This window comes from Budorcas taxicolor, chromosome 5 (assembly GCF_023091745.1).
Source record: "Budorcas taxicolor isolate Tak-1 chromosome 5, Takin1.1, whole genome shotgun sequence".
NCBI lineage: Eukaryota > Metazoa > Chordata > Mammalia > Artiodactyla > Bovidae > Budorcas > Budorcas taxicolor.
In genome coordinates, this window is record NC_068914.1 from 158402072 (window position 1) to 158422466 (window position 20395).

General features: G+C 55.4%; 1 protein-coding gene across 1 annotated transcript in view; it reads left to right on the forward strand.

Moving 5' to 3' along the window:
- The window catches only part of PARVB (parvin beta), a 112405-nt gene that overhangs the window by 81281 nt on the left and 10729 nt on the right, over positions 1–20395 (forward strand). Inside the window, exons 6-10 of the mRNA XM_052639470.1 lie at positions 1559–1674; positions 4672–4730; positions 8125–8144; positions 15698–15759; positions 18577–18645. Of these exons, the coding sequence (XP_052495430.1) occupies positions 1559–1674; positions 4672–4730; positions 8125–8144; positions 15698–15759; positions 18577–18645 (326 nt within the window). The remainder of the gene's footprint in view (positions 1–1558; positions 1675–4671; positions 4731–8124; positions 8145–15697; positions 15760–18576; positions 18646–20395) is intronic.

Genomic DNA, 20395 nt, shown 5'->3' on the forward strand with positions numbered 1-20395 from the left:
GGGGTCCATCGGCAAGGGGCGAAGTCACACCTGCGATGCTCTGATGTCCCCGGGCTTTAGAGTGGAGAGGGGTTGTTTCTGGTTGGTCAAGGGAGACTTCCAGAGCCAGGGCGGGGGTTTGGGTTATAAGACAGAAGAAGCTTGAGGGGTTCTTCCACCCCACATACCGGTGGCACCAACACCCAGTGAGCTGTATTACTGGTGACTCGCCGAGGCAGGACCTCGGGAGGGGGTTCAGTCTGGTCCCTAGAGCATGTCACCGAGCATGCTGGCTTTGAGAATATGTGCTTCATAGTATTTCTGGCCGGAACGTAAACCCGGAGGAGTGGAGCATTGACCGTAAGAGGCTGGAAAGGGCTTGACCCAGCTGCCCACCGCCCAGCCTCACCCCCAGGGCGGGGCTGCCAGGGCGCAGCTTAGACATTCTCCCTGCCACATGGGGCCCCTGCGCTTGGGTGAGACCAAGACTGCAGTCTGGTTCTACGGGCTTCTTGGCATGGAGACCCAGGACAGACCCGCCTCCTGGGTTGTGAGGCTGGGGGAGGAAATCAGTAAAGCCTGGCACAGGGTGTGTGATAACCACACCTTGGCCCACATCCTGCAGAAGAGCTTGTGGGGCTGGGTTGGCAACCAGGGCCCCAGGCAGGGCGGGAGTCAACATCCGACACCCCCAAGCCCCGTTTGCCTTGCTTGGCGTTCCCTGTTGGAGACGGTTGGTGGCACAGAGGAAGGACCGTTAAGCGCCCAGATAAGAATGCGCATGGCTGGGGTGGGTTAGCGGCCAGGTGAGCTGTCCCTCCTGAACCTCTCCTGCCTCCTATGCCCATTGTACGTTCTTGCCCATGCTCCCTCCTTCCCCACCACCTGGTTCACTCCTTCTGCAAACAGCATGCCTTTGAACGTGGTTGCATAAGTCACCTGAGGCCAACAGGAAAGAGAAAAATGAGAAGCCAGAACTGAATGAGCCAAATTCACACAGGCTGCTTCTCAGCTCTCTCCATGTTTCCGTGGCCTGTGGTTCTGCCTGTGGTTTTCCTGAGCTCTCATTTGCATTCAGCATCTTCATTGCCTTCTCTCCCCTTTTTCTGTTTAAAAATTGAAGTATAGTTGATTTCCAACGTTGTGTTAGTTTCAGGTGTTTGGCAGAGTGATTCAGTTATGCATACACGTTTTTTCAGATTCTTTTTCCTTGTGGCGGGCTCAGTTACTTCAGTCGTGTGCGACTCTTTGCCTCCCCATGAACTGTAGCCCCCCTCCCTAGGCTCCTCTGTCCATGGGATTCTCCAGGCAAGAATAGTGGAGTGGGTTGCCATACCCTCCTCCAGGGGATCTCCCCGACCCAGGAATCGGACTCTCGACTCTTGAGTCTCCTGCATTGCAAGCGTACTGAGCCATCTGGGAAGCCCCCTTTTCTCCTTACAGGCTATTGCAAAATACTGAGTATAGTCCCCGTGCTTTGCAGCAGGCCCTTTGGGGTTGGTTTCACTGCCTTTGGGACGTGGGCTTGGGGTTCCTGTCTTATGATCTAAAACAGTCCCCTCCTTACCTCCCCGGCCAGCGATCCACGGGAAGAATCTAGTGGCTATCCTGCACCTCCTCGTGGCCCTGGCCATGCACTTTCGGGCCCCGATTCACCTCCCGGAACACGTCTCCGTGCAAGCGGTGGTCGTGCGGGTGAGTATTGCCAGCCTGGCAGTCCGCTTGCCCGTGACTCCTCCCCAGAGGCTCCGAGACTCACTCCTGCTCGTTCCTCTTCTGGTTCACCTGCTTTTTGTTCTTTTTCCCCTAAGAGGCTACCTCCTATTTTTTTTTTCCTCTTGACAAAATGCACGCCTTGCTCTGGCTTCAAGGTAAATGATGGAGCAGGAACAATGGCATTGATTTGAAGAGAGGCAGATTCAAAGGCTTGAGTGCGTGGAGGTTTAATTTCCACATTTTTGAAAAGAGCATTCATTTCTCTGCAAAGCCAAGTAGCTGGAATTCAGGCCTCTTGAATGAGCTTATTACTCAGTGGAGAGGGCTGAGACCAGAGGAATGAAATAGATACTCTGGTACCCCAATCAAAGCCTCTCTGCGTTCACTGCCAATTACATCCATCATCCCCCATCATCTCTTTTTGAGGGTCATTTCGCTTGCTTCATTTGGAAAAATGTAACGGGGCATCAGGGTGCGCCTGATTGGAGTTGGACCCTCCATGTCGATTTCCTCTGAATTTAAGGGCATAGACCCTGCCTTGGCTTTGTGTGTGCAGTCTTGTCCAGCAAACATACATTAAGCACCTACTGTGTCCTGGGGCCGTTGCCCTGATGTGGGGGACACTGGAGAACAGGCTGGGGTCTTCAAGGGTCAGCTGCTTCTGCCAGAGCACTGAGGTTACGCTTGGAACCTGATGTCTCTCGTGGAGATGTCCAGCGCCACACTCCCTTCTGGTTTTTAAACTTATCAGTCTCATGGTCTCTGCGGTCTGCAAGACTCTGGCTGATCCTGTGTTTTTCGAAGCCGTCTGACCCCTCCATCGCCCCCGCAGCCTGGCCCAGACGTGATGGACAGGAATGCCCCTTGGGGCCCCAGGCGAGGCTTCCTGCTGCCCTGCTGTGTCTGCTTCCCGAAGGGGAATGTTTGTGGTCAGAGGTGGTGATGGACAGGGGCCCGTGCCTGTTCCCCTCATCTTGGATGCTCACCCGGGGTGGTCGGCCAGGAAAGGCTTCCCAGGGACACATGAGAACCTGGTTCCCAAACCCACGTACGTCAGACTCCAGGCTCCGCGAACTCTCTGCATCAATACCCAGGGTATTTCCTTTCAGGCCCACACTTTGGTCCAGGAAAATCTTGGGGTTTGCAGAATGCTTCACTGGCCCAGGCAGGCGCTTGCTGGCGCTTTCTTCCCTGACCAAGGTCACAGGAGGATCCTCTGGGCCATGGCCAGAGAGAAATGAGGCGGGAGGGGAGGCCCCTGGGACTGGCCCACCTCAGGCCTCAGAGCTGCCCTGGCCTGTTCCCTGCACGTCCGGTTACCCAGTCGAGATGGGGAGATGCGAGAAGCGCGGCAGTTCGTGGAGGGAAGGAGTGAGGGAAGGCTGCGTTTGCACCTGGGAACATGGCCTTGGAAGGTCACTTGGTTTTCCTGAGCTCCAGCGCTTTCCCCATAAGATTGAGATTCTACTGTGTTGCTGTTGCTCAGTTGCTGAGTCCTGTCCAACTCTTTGCAGCCCCATGGACTGCAGCACGCCAGGCTTCCCTTCACTATATCCTGGAGGTTGCGTGAACTTTCATCCATCGAGTCGGTGATGCCATCCAACCATCTCATCCTCTGTCGTCGCCTTCTCCTCCTGCCTTCAGTCTTTCCCAACACCAGGGTCTTTTCCAAGGAGTCAGCTCTTTGCGTCAGGTGGCCAAAGTATTGGAGCTTCAGCATCTGTTCTTCCAATGAATACTCAGGACTGATTTCCTTTAGGATTGACTGGTTTGATCTTGCAGTCCAAGGGATTCTCAAGAGTCTCTACTATAGACTTCAAAATATTCAGTCTGTCTGACTCATACCCAGCTCTGGGTCCATAGCCGAGTGGGAGCCTGATGCACCTTTGATGTGTGAGCAAGTGGATAACATGTCTCTGGGCCACACATCCCCACCCCGAGCCCACTGTGGGGGCTCCTGAGAATATGCCAGGGTGAAGCCATGGGAAAGTTGACGGCCGCCCGATGCTGGTTATCTCCATTCACTAGATCCAGTGGTGAGAGTTCCCTGGAGGCTGAGCTCAGGAGAGCCTCGGGAGCCTGGAGAGGTGTCCAGCAGGAAGCGAGCTCCCCGTCCGTGGAGGGGTTCAAGTAGGGGCTCACAGTGGGGTTGGGTTAGACTGCCGAGCTCTGCCTTGGGATGCACAGGCTTCCCTGCCACCACCATCATTGCCTCTCCTGCCAGGTCCAGGGAAGGTGTGTCACACACCATGCTAGTGTCCTGGGGCTGCTGGAAGAAAATCCCACAAAGTGGGGGCTGAAAAAAGCAGACGTCTGTCCTCACATAACAGAGGCCTGAAGTCCAGATCAGGGTGCTGACTGGGTCCCTCCGAAGGCCCTAGGCCAGGGTCCTTCCTTCCCTTTTCCAGCGCCTGCTGGCACCCTTGGCTTTCCTCAGCTTGTGGAAACGTGCCTCCGGTCTCTGCCTCAGCCTTATGTGGCCTCCTCCCTGTCTCCACGTTCCTGTGTCTCTCTCTTCTCACAAGGACTCCAGTCTTTGGCCAGGACTCACCCTAGTCCATTACAGTCTAGTCTTAACTCATTACATCTGCAGAGACCCTCTTTCCAGATGAGGTGACGCTCTGAGGCTCTGAATGGACACGGCTCCTGGGAGACCCTGTTCAGCCCGGTGCACGTGTGTTCTTTAATCTGGTGCCTCCCTCGTGTCATGCATGTTCCTTTATGCTGCTTGGCTCTGCAGCTGCAGGGCGTCCTTTGGGAGCTGGGGTGGCTCTCCTGAGACCCCCACAGCTGCATCAAGAGCAGTGTGGAAAGCAGAGGGTTTGGCGTGGGGGTAATGGGGGCAGGTTCCAGCCACCAAAGGACCACCCCTGTGGTCACCTGCAGTCCACCCCCAGGAGTGGCTGCCCTGACAGGGATGCCCTCCCTCTCTGCCTGCCCGGGTGCTGATTTGGTTGCTCATTTTGGGGTTTGCAGAAACGGGAAGGCCTGCTGCACTCCAGCCACGTCACCGAGGAGCTGACGACGACCACTGAGTAAGTGGACCCTGCCCCCAGGCCCTGCTCCAGCCAGGGACCCTCAGACATGTGGGGGCCATTTTCCTCTGCATGACCCTTGAGCCTGGGATGGAATTTTCTCCAAGCGTCCACCCTAGCTTTCCGTCTTCCGTGCACTTCATTCAAAGTGTTTTTGGTTTTGATTTTTGTTCTTTGTTTTCTTTTTTGTTTGTTTGTTTGTCTTGCTGAAGAAGGGCAAGACAGCAGTTTGGTTTGGTGTTTAAATGAGAAATCCCATATCTTTTATTTTCTCCCTAAATAGAAAAATGAGTCAATACCTATAGAATATGAATTAAAACTTTTTTACCCTGCTGGAAATCTTTTCTGGAATGAGTCAGGGAATAATAAAGAAACATATAATTGATCACATGCGAAATCTTTTGTAAGAATGAGGGGAAATTTGTAACAGTGAACTTCCTTGTAGTAGGCATGCTAACAACGTCCACATTTTTAATGTTTTGAAGTAAGTTATTCTCCAAAGATGTGGACTGTTATTCCTTATTTTGGAAGGTGAACTTTAAGAATGTTGAGAGAGGGAATGGGGCAGAGGTGTTTAGACTGGTCCAGGGACCCATGGTCCTAATTGATTCATCCATCAGAGGGAGAGAGGCACTCGTCTAAACTAGGACTTCCTTTGAGAAAGTCCTGAGCCATCTCTGGCCTTTTCAAGAAGGCCAGGGGGCAATTTTTAAGAAGTCTGAAAAGCTTCAAATCTATTGAAAGTAGCAAATCAAATGGCTCTATTTTGCGTGTGGTTTGTAAGAGGCCTTAGGACTCCCTACAAAGAACCTTTAAAATGCACTGCCTCTGTGCCTCCCTCCTAAAGCTGTTTCAGATGAAACCGGACATTAAAAATTGATCGTCTCAGCTCACCCACCTGCTCAGTTTAGGGAGTGATTAATTACTGTGTCATGGATTCATGGATGGTCTTTCAGAAATCAGGCCGACACAGGAAGCCACTCCCGGTGTGGGAGCCGTCAGGTGGACGGGAGAGACGGCTGTTTCCTGATGTGTGTGCGCAGCTGTTCATGGCCCACGGGAGGCGAGGGGGGACGGGGACGGGGTGCTGAGCCCGGCCTGGGGAGGGGTCTCAAGCAGGCAGCTCGGCCTCTTTGGGAGCAGAAGGGCAGCTTGCGGGGAGAGTCTGGAGTGGGCTAGCGTCTTGGTTATCCATCGTTGTGTAAATAACTACCCAGAACCTAGGGGCTTAAATCGACAGTCACTTTATTTGCGGACAGTCTGGTGGTCGGCGCTGGCCGGTGGGGGCTCCCCGTGTCTCTCACTCTCGTGGAGCAGGCTTCCTCCCGGTGTCCTCAGGGTCCCTGGAGAGGGACAGGGCAGCTGCAGGCCTCTGGCCCCTGCGTGCTGTGTCCCTGTCCTCTGGGGGTCACAGCGCGTCCCAGGTCTCCCTGGATGGGAGAGCAGGAGGCAGATGGCCCATTGAAGGGGGCGGGAGCAGCCAGGCCTATTCATGGTGGGGGGCTCCCTCCCTCTGATGGAGCTAAGATAGATGGATGAATCAGTGAGGACTACGGGTCCTCCCGATCCGTCTAAACACCTCTCCCCCGTTTCCTCTTTCAACATCCTTAACTTTTACTTGCCTGCGGTGATGGGAAGATGCTGCATCTGTCTTGCCTGGTCTCGCAGTGGATGAGGGATCCCTGAGAGGGCAGCAGGGGGCAGTGGGAGCTTTGTCTCCAGAGCCAGCCCCTGGGAGACTGGCCCCAACAATTCACACCCAGTCACCAGCACCCACAGGGCCTGGTATTGGGTGCCCAGAGGCTGAGAGGATGCGGTTCCACTCCTCCCGGGATGGCGGTCTAGCTGGCAAGAAAGACCGTGTCCATAGAAATGTGAAATCCAGCCCAGGGGCCTTGTGGGAATTTCAGGCAGTGGGGCAGGGGGCACGTGTACGGGTGCCGCAAAGTCAAGGTAGAGAGAGGTTTCCAGCAGAGGCCGCCCAGCCTCCTGCCTGGTCTCCGAGACTCCAGGTTTTCTCTGTCCTATGGGTCGCCTCCTCCAGGAAGCCTTCCCTGTTTGCCAAGCGGGAGTAGCTGGCTTCCTTTTACTTCCTGTAGCATCTCCTGTATGTTTCATTTCTGGTGCACGCGGGCTGTGTAGAAATGTGGGCTTAGGAGTCTCTCTCACCATCAGGTGTCCTGCGGCAGGGCCATGGGGTGTTTATTTCCATATCTCTATGGCCTATGCATGGAGAAGGCAATGGCACCCCACTCCAGTACTCTTGCCTGGAAAATCCCATGGATGGAGGATCCTGGTAGGCTGCGGTCCATGGGGTTGCTAAGAGTGGGACACGACTGAGCGACTTCACTTTCACTTTTCACTTTCATGCATTGGAGAAGGAAATGGCAACCCACTCCAGTGTTCTTGCTTGGAGAATCCCAGGGACGGGGGAGCCTGGCAGGCTGCCGTCTATGGGGTCGCACAGAGTCGGGCACGACTGAAGCGGCTTAGCAGCAGCATGGCCTGTACACCGTAGGTGCTCTAGAGACTACTTGTTAAATAAGGTGGAGGAAAGGACTTGAGTCTAGAGGGGCTTGGGGGTGAGGCCGAGGTCTCTTTACCTCTCAGGAAGCTGGTGCACAGAAACACCTGTGCCTTCGTGCTCTCAGATCCTCTGGGAGGAACCAGCCTCCCATCCTTCGTGGCTTCAGCTCTCGCCTCGAGTCAGGGCCCAGCCTGTGTTTCTCCAGGACCCTTTAGTCTCCCGCTTCCCCGGAAGTGTGTAGTCCTCACTCTCCAGAATGTGACCTCTGGGTAGTCTGCACCCTTGTATTTTAAAGGTTAAACTCGCAGCTTCCTCGATGGCTCAAGTGGTAAAGAATCCGCCTGTAATTCAGGAGACCCGGGTTTGATCCCTGGGTCGGGAAGATCCCCTGGAGGAGGAAATGGTAACCCACTCCAGTGTTCTTGCCTGGAGAATCCCATGGACAGAGGAGCCTGGTGGCTACAGTCTATGGGGTCACAAGAGTCGGACATGACCGAGCATGTGATGGATTAGAATCATTTTATTTTAAAGTTTAAGCTCAAGGTGCCAGAAGACCTGTTTTCTGCTGAAATGTTATCGTGTTAACTACTCCCTCGATTAAATGCCCGCTCCCCGACCACAAATGCCGTTAAAAGGATGGTTTAGAGATGTCTATTTGCTGCCGGTCTTGTGCAAACATTCAGAATCCACATAAGCACCTCCTGTTTGTAATTAGAGCGGGAGAGAACTTCTCCAGTGGGACTCACATTTTCATGACCCCGACTCTGACTGGCCAGCTGGAGGCCGGGGGCATCCCCACCCCTCTCCGCCCCGCGGCACACTCAGCTCTGAGGACCATCTGATGCTTCTCTCTGCTCTTGTTTGCAGGATGATGATGGGGCGCTTTGGTAAGTAACTGGGGGGGAAGCGGGGAGGGCATGGGGCACCTGAGGTCACTGGGCACGGTGGGGCTGCCCCAGGAGGCCCCCAGGGCTCGCACGGTCACTCAGAGGCCGCAGGGCCCAGGGCGGGCTTCAGAGTGCGGTTTCCTTCTCACAGCTGTCGGGAGGCTGGGCGGGGGGATAGAAAAGTGTGGTGGGCCGGAGTGAACTAGGAGAAGGGGGAGGGCGGATGTCCCTGTGAATACAGAGCATCGTTAGCTAGCTGGAGGTTCAGAGGTTCCTTAAGGGATGTACTTCTTGCCAAACGGATCATTTATTTAATTTATTGGGCTGTGCTGGATCTCAGTTGCATCATGCAGGACCTAAATCTCTGACCAGGGGTGGAACTGGAGCCCCCTGCATTGGGAGGGCAGAGTCTTAGCCACTGGACCACCAGGGAAGTCCTGGGATGCGCTTTCATGCATAGCTTTCCACCTTAAAATCTCCGGCTTAACAGACCTTAGAGTCAGGCAGCATTGACTGTGGTCGCAGCTGGGTGACCTTTGGCCTCCTCCTTCACCTTACTGTTCCCCATCTGTGAAATGGGTCCTCGAGGCTGTTGGTGGATTTTGTGAGATAACAGACGTTCATTCTGCTTGCCCCAGGGCCCGACTCTTTCTCTGTTGGTTTTCAGTGGCTGTTCCCTTAGAGCTGTCCCCTGCCCCATGAAAGCCCCACCATCCAATCTTCATCTCAGCGAGGGGTGGCAGGTGCAAGGGCAGCTCATGGCAGTGTTTCAGCCCTCCAGGAGGGGAAGCCCCCAGGTCTTAGTCACAGCCAGAGGCAGCTGGAGCCAGGCTCCTCGCTTTGGTGATATTTCAAATCAAGAAGCCCTCAGCACTCCCCAAATGCCGTGTTCTCCAGCAAGCAGAGAGGGGGGTATAGATGTTAGGAGGAAAATAGAGACCAAATAGAAGTTTCCTGAGTGCCTTGTGAGCCGGCCGCAGGAGCTTGTCCCTGGCTGCGGGTGGGGGCCTCGGGGTGAGGGGTGCGCCTCGGGGGCACCCCTGGGCTTGGCCTCTGTGGCCTCACGGTGATTATGGGGACCAGAGGTACCCCTGCCACTTGGGTACAAAGAGGACAAACGGCTCTTCAGTTCCCAGAGGTCTTGAACCAGAGAAAATGCAGCAATTATATGTCCTTAAGTGTCCTTAAGTAGTCCTTGAGCTGTGCTGGGGAAATTCAGTCTTCAGTTTTTTTTTTTTAAGTGGCAGTGGAGTTCTTTTTAATGTCTATATTATTAAAAAACATTTTTTAAAAAGGGAGTGAAAAGGAATCCTCCTGTGTTTAGTTGCTGAGGCTGCAGAATAGGGTGGTGAGTGCAGCTGCAAGGCCGGTGTGGGGGCACCTGGCCCTGCCCTGGGTGTGCGGGGGGGGGGGGGGGGGGGGCTGGGCGCAGGGCACCCTGCCGTCCCCTCCGTGTCCCTTCAGCAGGAGGGGCTCAGGGCCAGTGGGCTTGTCGAGGGCAGAGGTGGCTCAAGTGGGGCCCTCCGAGCAGCCTCAAGTGTTGCCTTGGCTTCCTGTGTGTTTTCACTTCCATGTGGGGGACAGGACTCGCGGGCCTGGACTAGTTGGGGAACTTCAGGGGGGATCAGCTCCGCTGGGGCCTGCGTGCCGCCTCCCATGCTAGAAGGGGCTAGATGCTCAGTCAGGAAGGCCCCGGCAGCCCTGAGAAGGGGCGCTCGGGGGTCTGGAGGACTGGATGGCGGCTGAGAGTCCCCAGGGATGGCTGAGCGTGGTGGGGGGTGCACCGTGGCACCTGAGAGGCCGAGGAGCCTGGAGTCGTCGCCCTTGTTAGGTCCGGGGCCACCCATGCTCCTGAAATGCAAACCAGGCCATTGGTGGGTGACAGGCAACTCACCCGCCCCAGCTCCGGCTCCTGCTGACGCAGGTCCCCAGGTCTCCTGGTTACCCCGACAGGCAGCAGCTTCCACCAGCCCGTGTCCCGTGGGAGCCCTGCGGCCCAGAGACCCCATCACCTGCCCCCACTGGCCCCTCGAGTTGGCTCCTCTGCACTCCTTAACCCCTCCCTCCGCTCACCCCCAGCTTGCCGAAAGCTAAAGCCTTGCAGCCCTTGCAGGCACTTCCAAGGCCCCCTTCGACCACCCTCTGGACACCCCTCTTCTCTGCTCTGGCCTTCTGGCCCCCACTTTGTACCCTCAGCAGCCCCCACCCCGGCACTCCCCTTCTGGCTCTTGTACGCGCAGTACCCTCAGCCTGAAACGCTCCCCCTCTAGATTCCCCCATGGCTCACCTCCTCCAGGGAGGCCCTCCTTGATGCCCCTGCCCGAATCGCTGCCTGTCCTCTGACCCCTCCCCTCCATTATCTCTTTACTCACCTCTTTGCTCGCTGGGAACGCTTTTGCTCCGTGCCTGACAGGCATGGGGGCGCCTGGACAGTCAGGGACCCCCGCTTGGCCCTGCCCTCTTTCCCTTGGCACGTGGCTCCTTGAGTCGTGGACTTCGGGTTGGCCCAGTGATAAAGGATCCACCTGCCAATGTCAGAGACGCGAGTTCGATCCCTGGGTCGGGAGGCTCCCCTGGAGGAGGAAATGGCAACCCCCTCCAGGATTCTGGCCTGGAGAATCCCACAGACAGAGGAGCCTGGCGGGCTCTGGTCCGTGGGGGTCACAGAATGGGACGCGACTGAGCATGCACACGTGCCTTGAGCTGTGAGCCTCCTGTGGGCCGGGGCGTGTGTCCCCTGTGTGCATCCCCAGCCCTGGACCACACATGTTCCAGGAGCACCGGAACACCAGGCAGACCCTCCTTGGCTTGTGTCTGCCCTGGGGCAGGGCGCGGGGGTGGTGCAGGCTTCATAGGGAGCCCAGTTCTTGGCCTCAGTTTCTTACCTTAGCACTCTGGGCGAGGTGGGGGGTGGGAGGGCACTCTGCACCTCCCCTGGGACCCCCCACCCTCCTCCTTCGGGCTCTGCTGTCCCGGCTGGGGTGGATGGGAGGCCCTTCTCTCCCCGGGGGAGCTGGGGAGCTGCAGCCCTGTCTCCATGGTAACGGGCTTGCTGGCTGCCTCTCCTCCGCAGGCGCCCCTCCCCCTCCCAGGCTTCAGGAAGTTGGAGAGAAGGATGGAGAAGCTTTCTTCCTTTTCTTTCAGGACTCCTTGTAGCCCCTGGTCTTGCCCCTTCACATCTCCCCATTGCTCCCGACGCTGCAGCGTCATTCCTGGTCTCTGCCCTCCAACCACTCCTTTTACCCTTGAGGGACCCAGCCCTCTTAGCCCCGACCCCCACCCACCCAGGCCATCTGGAACCCACTCCTGGCTCTCTGTTCCCTCTGCCCAGAACACCCTCCTCTTCTTGCCCCAGCGAGCCTGGACTCAAACATGAGGGCTCCTCCAACCCCGGGCCTGTGTCCACGTCCCCAGGCTCCGGGCCCCCAGGGACCAGATGGGTCACACGAAAGAGGCAAGTGGTGAGAATCCTGAATGATGAAGCGTTGCCCCCCCCACCTCTGTGCTGTGTGTGGCGGGGAGTGCTGGTGCCTGGGGGCGAACAGGGGAGTCTGCCCCCACCTCCACGGGGGCTGGTCAATGCTGGGAGTCGGGGAGGGCGAATGGAGGTTCACTCTTGCCTTGGCTCCTGTATTTTCTTCAAAAGAAGCCAGGAATTCAGGACTTTTGGATAGACCTTCCGATTTCAAGAATGCAGACTCAGACAGGGCCCGCTTCTTCTGGAGTGAGCTGAGCATCTTTGGAAGTTGAACTTGGGTGGACACTGAGGCCCTGGCTGCTGCAGCCGCTTCCTGCAACTTTCTGGCTTTGTTGGTACCCATCCTTGGACTGCCTGTGCCCTTCCCGGGGGCGGGGCTGCCCCCTGTTCATGCATCCCTGTGACTGTCCCCAGAGCCTATGGGGAGGTCAGGGTGGGGGCAGGACGAGAGGACATCAGCGGCACGCTTGCTTCTCCCCTTATACCCTGTGCGTGAAAGTGAAAGTGAAGTCGCTCAGTCGAGTCCGACTCTTTGCGACCCCAAGGACCGTAGCCTACCAGGCTCCTCCATCCATGGGACCTTCCAGGCAAGAATCCTGGAGTGGGTTGCCATTTCCTTCTCCAGGAGATCTTCCCAACCCAGGGACTGAACCCGGGTCTCCCTCATTGTAGGCAGATGCTTTACCGTCTGAGCCACCAGGGAAGTCCGTTTCTCTGCGCGTGCTGGGTGCTAAGTCGCTTCAGTCATGTCTGTCTCTTTGCGACTCTATGGATTGTAGCCCCCCAGCCAGGGTCCTCTGTCCATGGGATTCTCCAAGCAAGAACACTGGAGTGGGTTGCCATGCCCTCCTCCAGGGGCTCTTCCCAACCCAGGGCTCGAGCCCATGTCTCTTGCGTCTCCTGCATCGGCATTCAGGTTCTTTACCACCAGCGCCACTTGGGAAGCCCTTGATTCATCACCTCGCTTAATCCTTAACACTGGTGGTGAGCCGGGGTCTGTTTTCACCCCCACCTCATGGAGCGAGACGCTTTGCCTAAGTCACGGGCCCCAGGCTCTCGGCCAGATTAGCTGTTGTTCCCCAGGCCTCGGCCGTGACGCCATCCGCCCCCCCAGGTGCAGGCGAGCGGGCGTGGGGGCCCCGGCCTCCAGGCCCCGCGATAGCCCCCCTGCTGCCCTGCCTCTGCTGGCCCAGCGGTGGCTCGGCTAAATATACCCGGATGACGTCAAGGCTGTTCTGCTCCTGGGGGTTTTCTTAAGCTGCGTTTAAAGTTTGTGTTTTGCTTTGTGAAGATTTAGCTTTTTTTTTCCCTCCCTCTTAGCAGACTGTCTTGTTGAGTATAATCGGACTTAGATGATTATAAAAATAATTTACAGCTGCAGCAGTAAAAAAAGCTAGGGGGAGGAAAACCTGCAGGGTTGGGCCTTTCGGTGGCCTTTAGGTGAAAAAAGCGGGGTGCCCCTCTGCAGACGCACTCCTCACCCCTGTGCACACATGTGTGTACACACCACACGTACACACACACCATGCATACACACCTTCCTCTTTGCCTCTCACCTTCCTTCCTGCTGCCTGCCCCCAAGGCCAACGAGGAGGCTACCTGGGCTAGGCCAGCTGCCTTCGGGGGCCCTGGCCGGTGGGTGCTGAGTGCCTGCCTTTGGGGGCGGCCTCAGGGGAGTAGCTGGGATACTTCCTCCAGGAGAGGCACAGGCTCTGGCTCCCTCGGTCATGACCTGCCTTTTTCTCATTTCTTCCCTCTCAGTTGATGCGGTCCTGAAGCAGGCCCTGGGTCATCTCTAGCTCCGGGTTCTAGCCCCCTCCAGACAGGTGCAGGGCTCTTCCTACCCCAGCCCTCCCCCAGACTCCACACAGGGGGTTTGAGTCCCAGCCCCAGCTTGGATAGAGGGCCTCTCTGCTGGTTGAGGTTCTCTGAGCATTGACCACCCCCAGGCACCGTGGGGGGCTGGGTATCCTTGAGGACCGAAGGGGGTCCCTGGGCCTCCAGATGCCCTCGTCCCCACCCCTTCCATCCTAGCAGCGACTGCCCCATGGCCCTGGATCCCACCCTGAGACCTCCGCCCCCCTGCCTGGGCTCCAGGCGGCAGTGGGCTCTATTTGCGTCCATGTGACCCGCCATGGCAGTGTCAGGCTGGAAGCAGGCCCCTGGCCCAGACAGTCTGGTCCACTGATGGCCACGTTGCCCCAGCCTCTGGTGGCCTCGCAACTGAAAGAGAAGGGGTTGATTCTGTGTTAATTTGGAAGGCATGCCTAGGCCCATGAGTGGCAGGCAGGTAGAGTGGGTCGGGGTCCCTGGGACACGGTTGGACAGGTCCCTTCCAGCCCTGGGGATCTTCCCACAGAGGCGGATACCCCGGGGAAGAGCAGCTGGTGAGGCGTTCTGAGCAGGATTTCCTGGCCCTTTCCTTTGTTCTGAGCACTGGCTGTGGGCCCTTCACGGTTCTGGAGCCGGTGATGGTGCAGTGAAGAAGTGAGACAGTGGTCCTGGGCTGCAAGGAGCGGACAGCCCAGCAGAGAAGGAAAAATAGAACGTGCTCACGCAGAGTGATGGTCGTGGTTTAGCCGCTCAGTCGTGTCCGAGTCTTGAGACCCCGTGGACTATATAGCCTGCCAGGCTGCTCTGTCCATGGGATTCTCCAGGCAAGAATACTGGAGTGGGTTGCCATCTCCCCCTTTAGGGGATCTTCCCGACCCAGGGATTAAACCTGGGTCTCTTGCCTTGCAGGCAGATTCTTTACTGACAGCTGTGAATAATTGCTAGGAAAGTTGCACCAGGGTGAGAGGACAGAGAGTGGAAGTGGGGTGCTCTTTTAGAGACAGGTGGTCGTAGAAGGCCCCCCAGATGACCTCAAGGAGGCAAGGCTGGTGAGGAACAGGTGCAGAGGCCCGGTGGTGGGCATGTGACAGAGGGAGGAACCGGTGGGTGGAGTGAGGTTGGGGGGGCTGTTGGGAGGTGATGCTGAACTTGTGGACCCTATGGGCCCATGGGAGAGAGAGAGAATTTTATTCTAAGAGTGATGAGAGAGTGATGGAGAGTTTAGTCCCCGCAGGGGTGGGGTCCAGTTCAGTTCAGTCACTCAGTCATGTCCAACTCTTTGCGACCCCATGGACTGCAGCACGCCATCCATCCCTATCCATCACCGACTCCCAGAGTTTACTCAAACTCATGTCCATTGAGTCGGTGATGCCACGCAACCATCTCATCCTCTATCATCCTCTTCTCCTTCCACCTTCAATCTTTCCCAGCATCAGGGTCTTTTCCAGTGAGTCAACTCTTCGCATGAGGTGGCCAAAGTACTGGAGTTTCAGCGTCAGCATCAGTCCTTCCAATGAACACCCAGGACTGATCTCCTTTAGAATGGACTGGTTGGATCTCCTTGCAGTCCAAGGAACTCTCAAGAGTCTTCTCCAGCACCACAGTTCAAAAGCATCAATTCTTCAGTGCTCAGCTTTCTTCATAGAAAGAAAGCAGGGGTGGGGAGGGGGAAAGAAATGATCCAGTTTACACTTTAAAGTGGGAAGCCTGGTGTGCTGCAGCCCACGGGGTCCCAAAGAATTGGACACAGCTTAGCAACTGAACAGCAAAACTTTAAAGGGCTCACTGGGCCTTCAAAGGAGAATGTATCGGAGGGGTTGAGAGTGCAGGAGTGGGACCTATTCAGCAGGAGGTTGTAGTCACCATCCCCAGGTGAGGGCTTGTTTGGGGGTGGCGGCCACGACTACCTGGGGAGGTGGTCAGATTCATTCACGAGATGTATCAACAAGATAAGGTGTGTGGGGAAAACGGAGAGAGACTAGGATGTGATAGATGGGCACCAGGAGCGCTTCCCCTGTATTCTGTGTTCAGAGGCAGAAACTGAGTTAAAGGGACCATTCAAAGCGTCTTTCCCTTGATCTTGCTTCTCGTCAGCACCTGCTTCTTGGCTCTGGCAGGACTGCAAAGGCTTCCAGGCAGGTGGAACATGCCGGGGGATTAGACACTGCTTGGTTCCGGGGATGTGCAGGGATGATCAGAGCAGCACCCGCGTCTCCTTAAACCCTTCTCCGTGTCTCTGCAGAGCGGGACGCCTTCGACACGCTCTTCGACCACGCCCCCGACAAGCTCAGTGTTGTGAAGAAGGTGAGTTCTCAGTCAGGGTGTTTCCCTCCATCTCTGGGTGCTTTTTTTTTTTACAGCATGAACTCCGTGCTGGGAAGGAGGTGGGAAAATGTTTGAAATCTCTGAAATGTTTGCCACATGGATTGAAGTGTAATTATAGTCAAAAGCGTAACTGCGGTGCATAAAATTAGCACCTTTTAAACTCAGCATCTCTGCTCCTGAGTATCTTCCTGGCCACCCTCCCTGCCACTGCTGTGGAGTGAATTACCCTGCCAGCGTTGGGGGGCAGTTCATTCCGAATCAAGGCTTTTTTTCAATGTGGAAATGTTTCTCAGCACGTCAGCCTGCTGGCTCGTGCTGGCCTCGTTACCGCAAAGCTACATCCACGATGTGCCTGGTAAACAAGCAGGCGCTGTTGGCAGAGCTGCCCTGAGCTCCATTTGGCCTGTCTCCCCAGCTGGGAGCGCAAAGGGGAGGCAGCCTGCTGGTCAGTCTCCGATGGAAGAAATCACGTGAACAGGGTCTGAAGTTAGGGGCTGGGGAATGGTGAGCTTCCAGGCGCATGGCTTTCTCTACCCCCGGAGGAATCAAGACTCAGTACACATGAAGTTATTTGAGTGCCTGCGGAATGCTCAGGAAGGCAGTGGTGGGATGGATCTCTGCTTGTAAAATCTGAGCCCTCGACCCTGTGCAGATGGCTCTTGATCTGGGATAGTATTCCCACACAGTTTGCTTCATGCAGGACTTCTCAGAGTCTGTAATATGCTGACATGCTTTGCAGTTCTCCAAGAGGGGGCTTCGGCTTCCCTGGTAGCTCAGCTGGCAACAAATCCGCCTGCAATGCAGGAGACCCCGTTTCGATTCCTGGGTGGGAAAGATCCCCTGAGAAGGGATAGGCTACCCACTCCAGCATTCTTGGACTTCCCTTCTGGCTCAGATGGTAAAGAATCCATCCGCAATGCAGGAGACCTGGGTTTGATCCCTGGGTTGAGAAGATCCCCTGGAGAAGGGAAGGGCTACCCCTCCAGTATTCTGGCCTGGAAAAGTCCATGGACTGGATAGTCCATGGGGTTGCAAAGAGTCGGACATGACTGAGCGACTTTCAGTTCACTAAGAGGGGGCTTGGTGGGGTGCATTTTCCCAAGCTTGTTTGTCTGTAGTGAGATCTGTTGCTTTAAATATATTGGGATAGATAGAACACATTAAACTCCCGTGGAACTCATGTTTGGAAAATGTTGTGGAACTCACGTTTGGAAAACGTTGGTCCAGCCTGGGATGATGAGATTGTTAGTTCTTGAAGCACGTTGCAGAAGTGGGCCTTCTGGGGCAAAGCCTACTGAGTGTCCTTGGATAACAAGCAACATACTCTGGGCCCTCAGAGCAGTGCCCCCACCCCAACCTCGGCCACATCCGGCCCCTAGAATCCGTTCAGTGGACGCACAAATTGTTGTCCACTAGCTCAGTCATGTTCGACTCTGCGACCCCATGGCCTGCAGCATGGCAGACCTCCCTGCCCATGAGATTTTCCAGGCAAGAATACTGGAGTGGGTTGCCATTTCCTTCTCCAGGGGGATCTTCCCTACCCAGGGATCAACCGCCCCCCTCCTGCGTTGGCGGGTGGATTCTCGACTGCTGAGCCACCAGGGAAACCCTGGCTTACAGTAGATCTGATTCGTTCTTTGAGAAGGTGTGTTGCGGGGATCCCAGCAATGACCAAGGAAGAATCCTTTTGTTTCCCTGACACCTTCCTGCTTCCAGCCTGGCCCTTCCCCACCCCTACACTGGGAGTTGTGTTAGTGTCTCCCGAATCCCAGAATAAAAGCAGGGGGAGCCTGTCCAGCTCTCCAGGTCCCTCCGAGGTCACACCCGACTCCTCTCTCCCATCCCACCCACCTCCAGCCCCCGCTGGAAGGTGCTGGAGGACTCCCACAGGTATACACAGCCTGGGTGGCTGCTCCGCCCACTCTACCCCCCAGCTGAGATGCTCCCCTGAGCCCTCATCTTCCAGGGATCCACGTTCTTCTCATCGACACCCCACCACCACCCCTGGCGTTTGCGTTTCATCTGCTTTGCTGTGTCTCTGGATTCCCCATTGCCTCCTTTGGGGGTGTGTATGGAAAATCGTGCCCCAGACGTCAGAGTGGGGCTCTGGCTTACTTACTGTCTTGCATCCCCAGCACCAGTCAGAGTGCTGGGCACGTAGTGTATTTGGGTTAGATGAATAGGAAAAGATATCATGTCCAGGGTAGGGAGAGATGGGGTTGATACTGAGTTTCTATGAAAGTTGGGCTTGATTACTGAGACAAGTTGCAGGCGACAGGCTTTAAACTTTTGCCAGAGAGGAGAAGCCAGTGGCCCTGTATAGGTACACAGTGGGACTCAGCAAGTCTCTGAGGCCTCTTCGTTAACTGAAACTCTGACGGAGGTGGCCCCGGGCAGCCTTTCTGTCTCAATCTTTTGTAGTTCAAGGCTACAGCCAGCCTATGTTGAAGCATTTAAGTATCTCCCCCTGAGTAGGCGTCGGCACATCCATCTTGGGGGCGCAGATTACTCTTCTGCAGGGTTGTTAAGTATGGTACGTGTGCACATCATGTGTGCACGTGGGCGGGGGGACAGAGTGTGCGTTTCTTTACTAGCTGGGGTGAATTTAGGTTTTATCTCATTAAAACCAGGGGTGATTGTAAGAACATTTCATTTTCGACTCGAGCCTTTCATCCCAGCCAACAGGGGAGATTACGGAAGCGTCTCACAGAGCCAGAGATGGCACCTGTTGCGTCCGCCCCGTGATGTGGGAGCCGAATCTCGTGCTCACGTTTCCCGTGTCTCTTTGCCTTGCAGTCTCTCATCACGTTTGTGAACAAGCACCTCAACAAGCTGAATCTGGAGGTGACGGAACTGGAGACCCAGGTGAGCCGTATTCTGGGTTGAAGGATCTTTTGTCTGGTGTGGTTTTCAGCCAGCTCTCTGATCTTTGGTGGGCTCCGTGAACAAAATCAGACAGCGTTGTGTTCGTCATACAGAGAATGTCCATCAGGCAGTTGAAATAGTCCCAGCCCCAGCCTCCTGGACCTTCTCCCCAACCCTCTGTTTTAATTCCTGGGGCTTCTGGAACAAAGCCCCTTAAACGACACATATAACCTCATAGTTCTGGAAGCCAGAAATCCCAGATCAGGGTGTCTACAGGGCTGTTCCTTCTGAGGCTCTGGGAGGGGGTGGGGTGGGGGGCAGGGAGGCGGTCAGTGCCAGGCCCCTCCCCCAGCTTCTGGTGGCTTGCTGGTAACTTCAGGCATTTCTTGAGTCATCAGATGTATTGTCTCCATCTTGGCTTTCCCATGGATCTGTATTCAAATTTCCCCCTTTTTTGGTAAAAACACAATTGTGTTGGATTAAAGCCCACCCTAATGAGCTTACTTCGGCCAAGACCCTATTTCCAAGTAAGTTCACACTCACAGGTTCTGGGGGGCGGCCAGGATTCCAACACATCTTTTTGGGTTGTTGTTATTGTTCAGTCGCTTGGTCGTGTCCGACTCTTTATGACCCCATGGACTGCAGCACGCCAGGCTTCCCTGTCCATCACCAACGCCCAGAGCCTGCTCACACTCGTGTCCATTGAGTCAGTGATGCCCTCCAACCATCTCATCCTCTGCTGCCCACTTCTCCTCCTGCCCTCGATCTTTCCCAGCATCCGTGTCTTTTTTGGTGCAGGGATGCAATTCAACCACAGCGCCCTCCAAGGTGCCGGCACCCCCGCCAAAGAGCTTCTGCGTGTGTGTGTCCCTCAGACTAGAATGTGTGGCTGCCTCTGCTGCTTTTTTTTAAAAATTTTCTAACATTGTTTCGCCTGCACAGCATGTGGAATCTATTTCCCCGACCAGGGATCGAACCCGAGCCCCCTGCAGTGAGAGCGAGGAGTCTTAACCTCTGGACCACCAGGGACATCCCTGGCCGCCTCTGCTTCTGCTGTCTGTGGCCGTCCCACCCTTAGTGCTTGGCCAGCAAATGCTGGCTGGCGTCCCTCCAGTGAATACACACCACATATTTCTCCCGCCGCAAGTATAGAAAGTATACCTCCCCACCCCCACTCAGAGCGAAAGCTGCAGCGTGAAAATATGTTTTGAGCACTCGGCAAGCGTTAAAGACAAAATATAATTTCCCCGGGATTAGCTGGGTGCTTGAGTTTGACGTCTTTCGCGTTCTCGGTGCCCGTTTCTCTAATGTGCAGCTGATCCTTCTTAAACCCCTGGGTGATTGCATTCATTCCTTTCTCTTTCTTTAACTTTTCTCATTTGCTTTTCTAATTAAAAAAGTAATTCAGGTTCATTGTAGAAATGTCTGAAAATGCAGATAAGCAAAACAAATAAAAATCCCCCGTAATCCCCTCACCCAGAGATAACGGCGCTGGGGGCTTCCTCCAGATCGTTTCTCTACACGGATGGCTTCTCGCGGGCAGCTCGCTCTATGTTTGAAAGCTGAATGGTCCATTTTTTAGCGTGTATATTTATTTGTGCATCATTTGCAAGAACGCTTTTTTTCTTTTTTAGCAGTTTACTAATATTGCGCGTGTAGCCTCTGATTATTTGCGGCTTGATGTATTAACAGTCCAGAAGTGTACTCATTGGAAAAGGCACCATCCTTTTAGTCTGCCCCTGCCCCAACT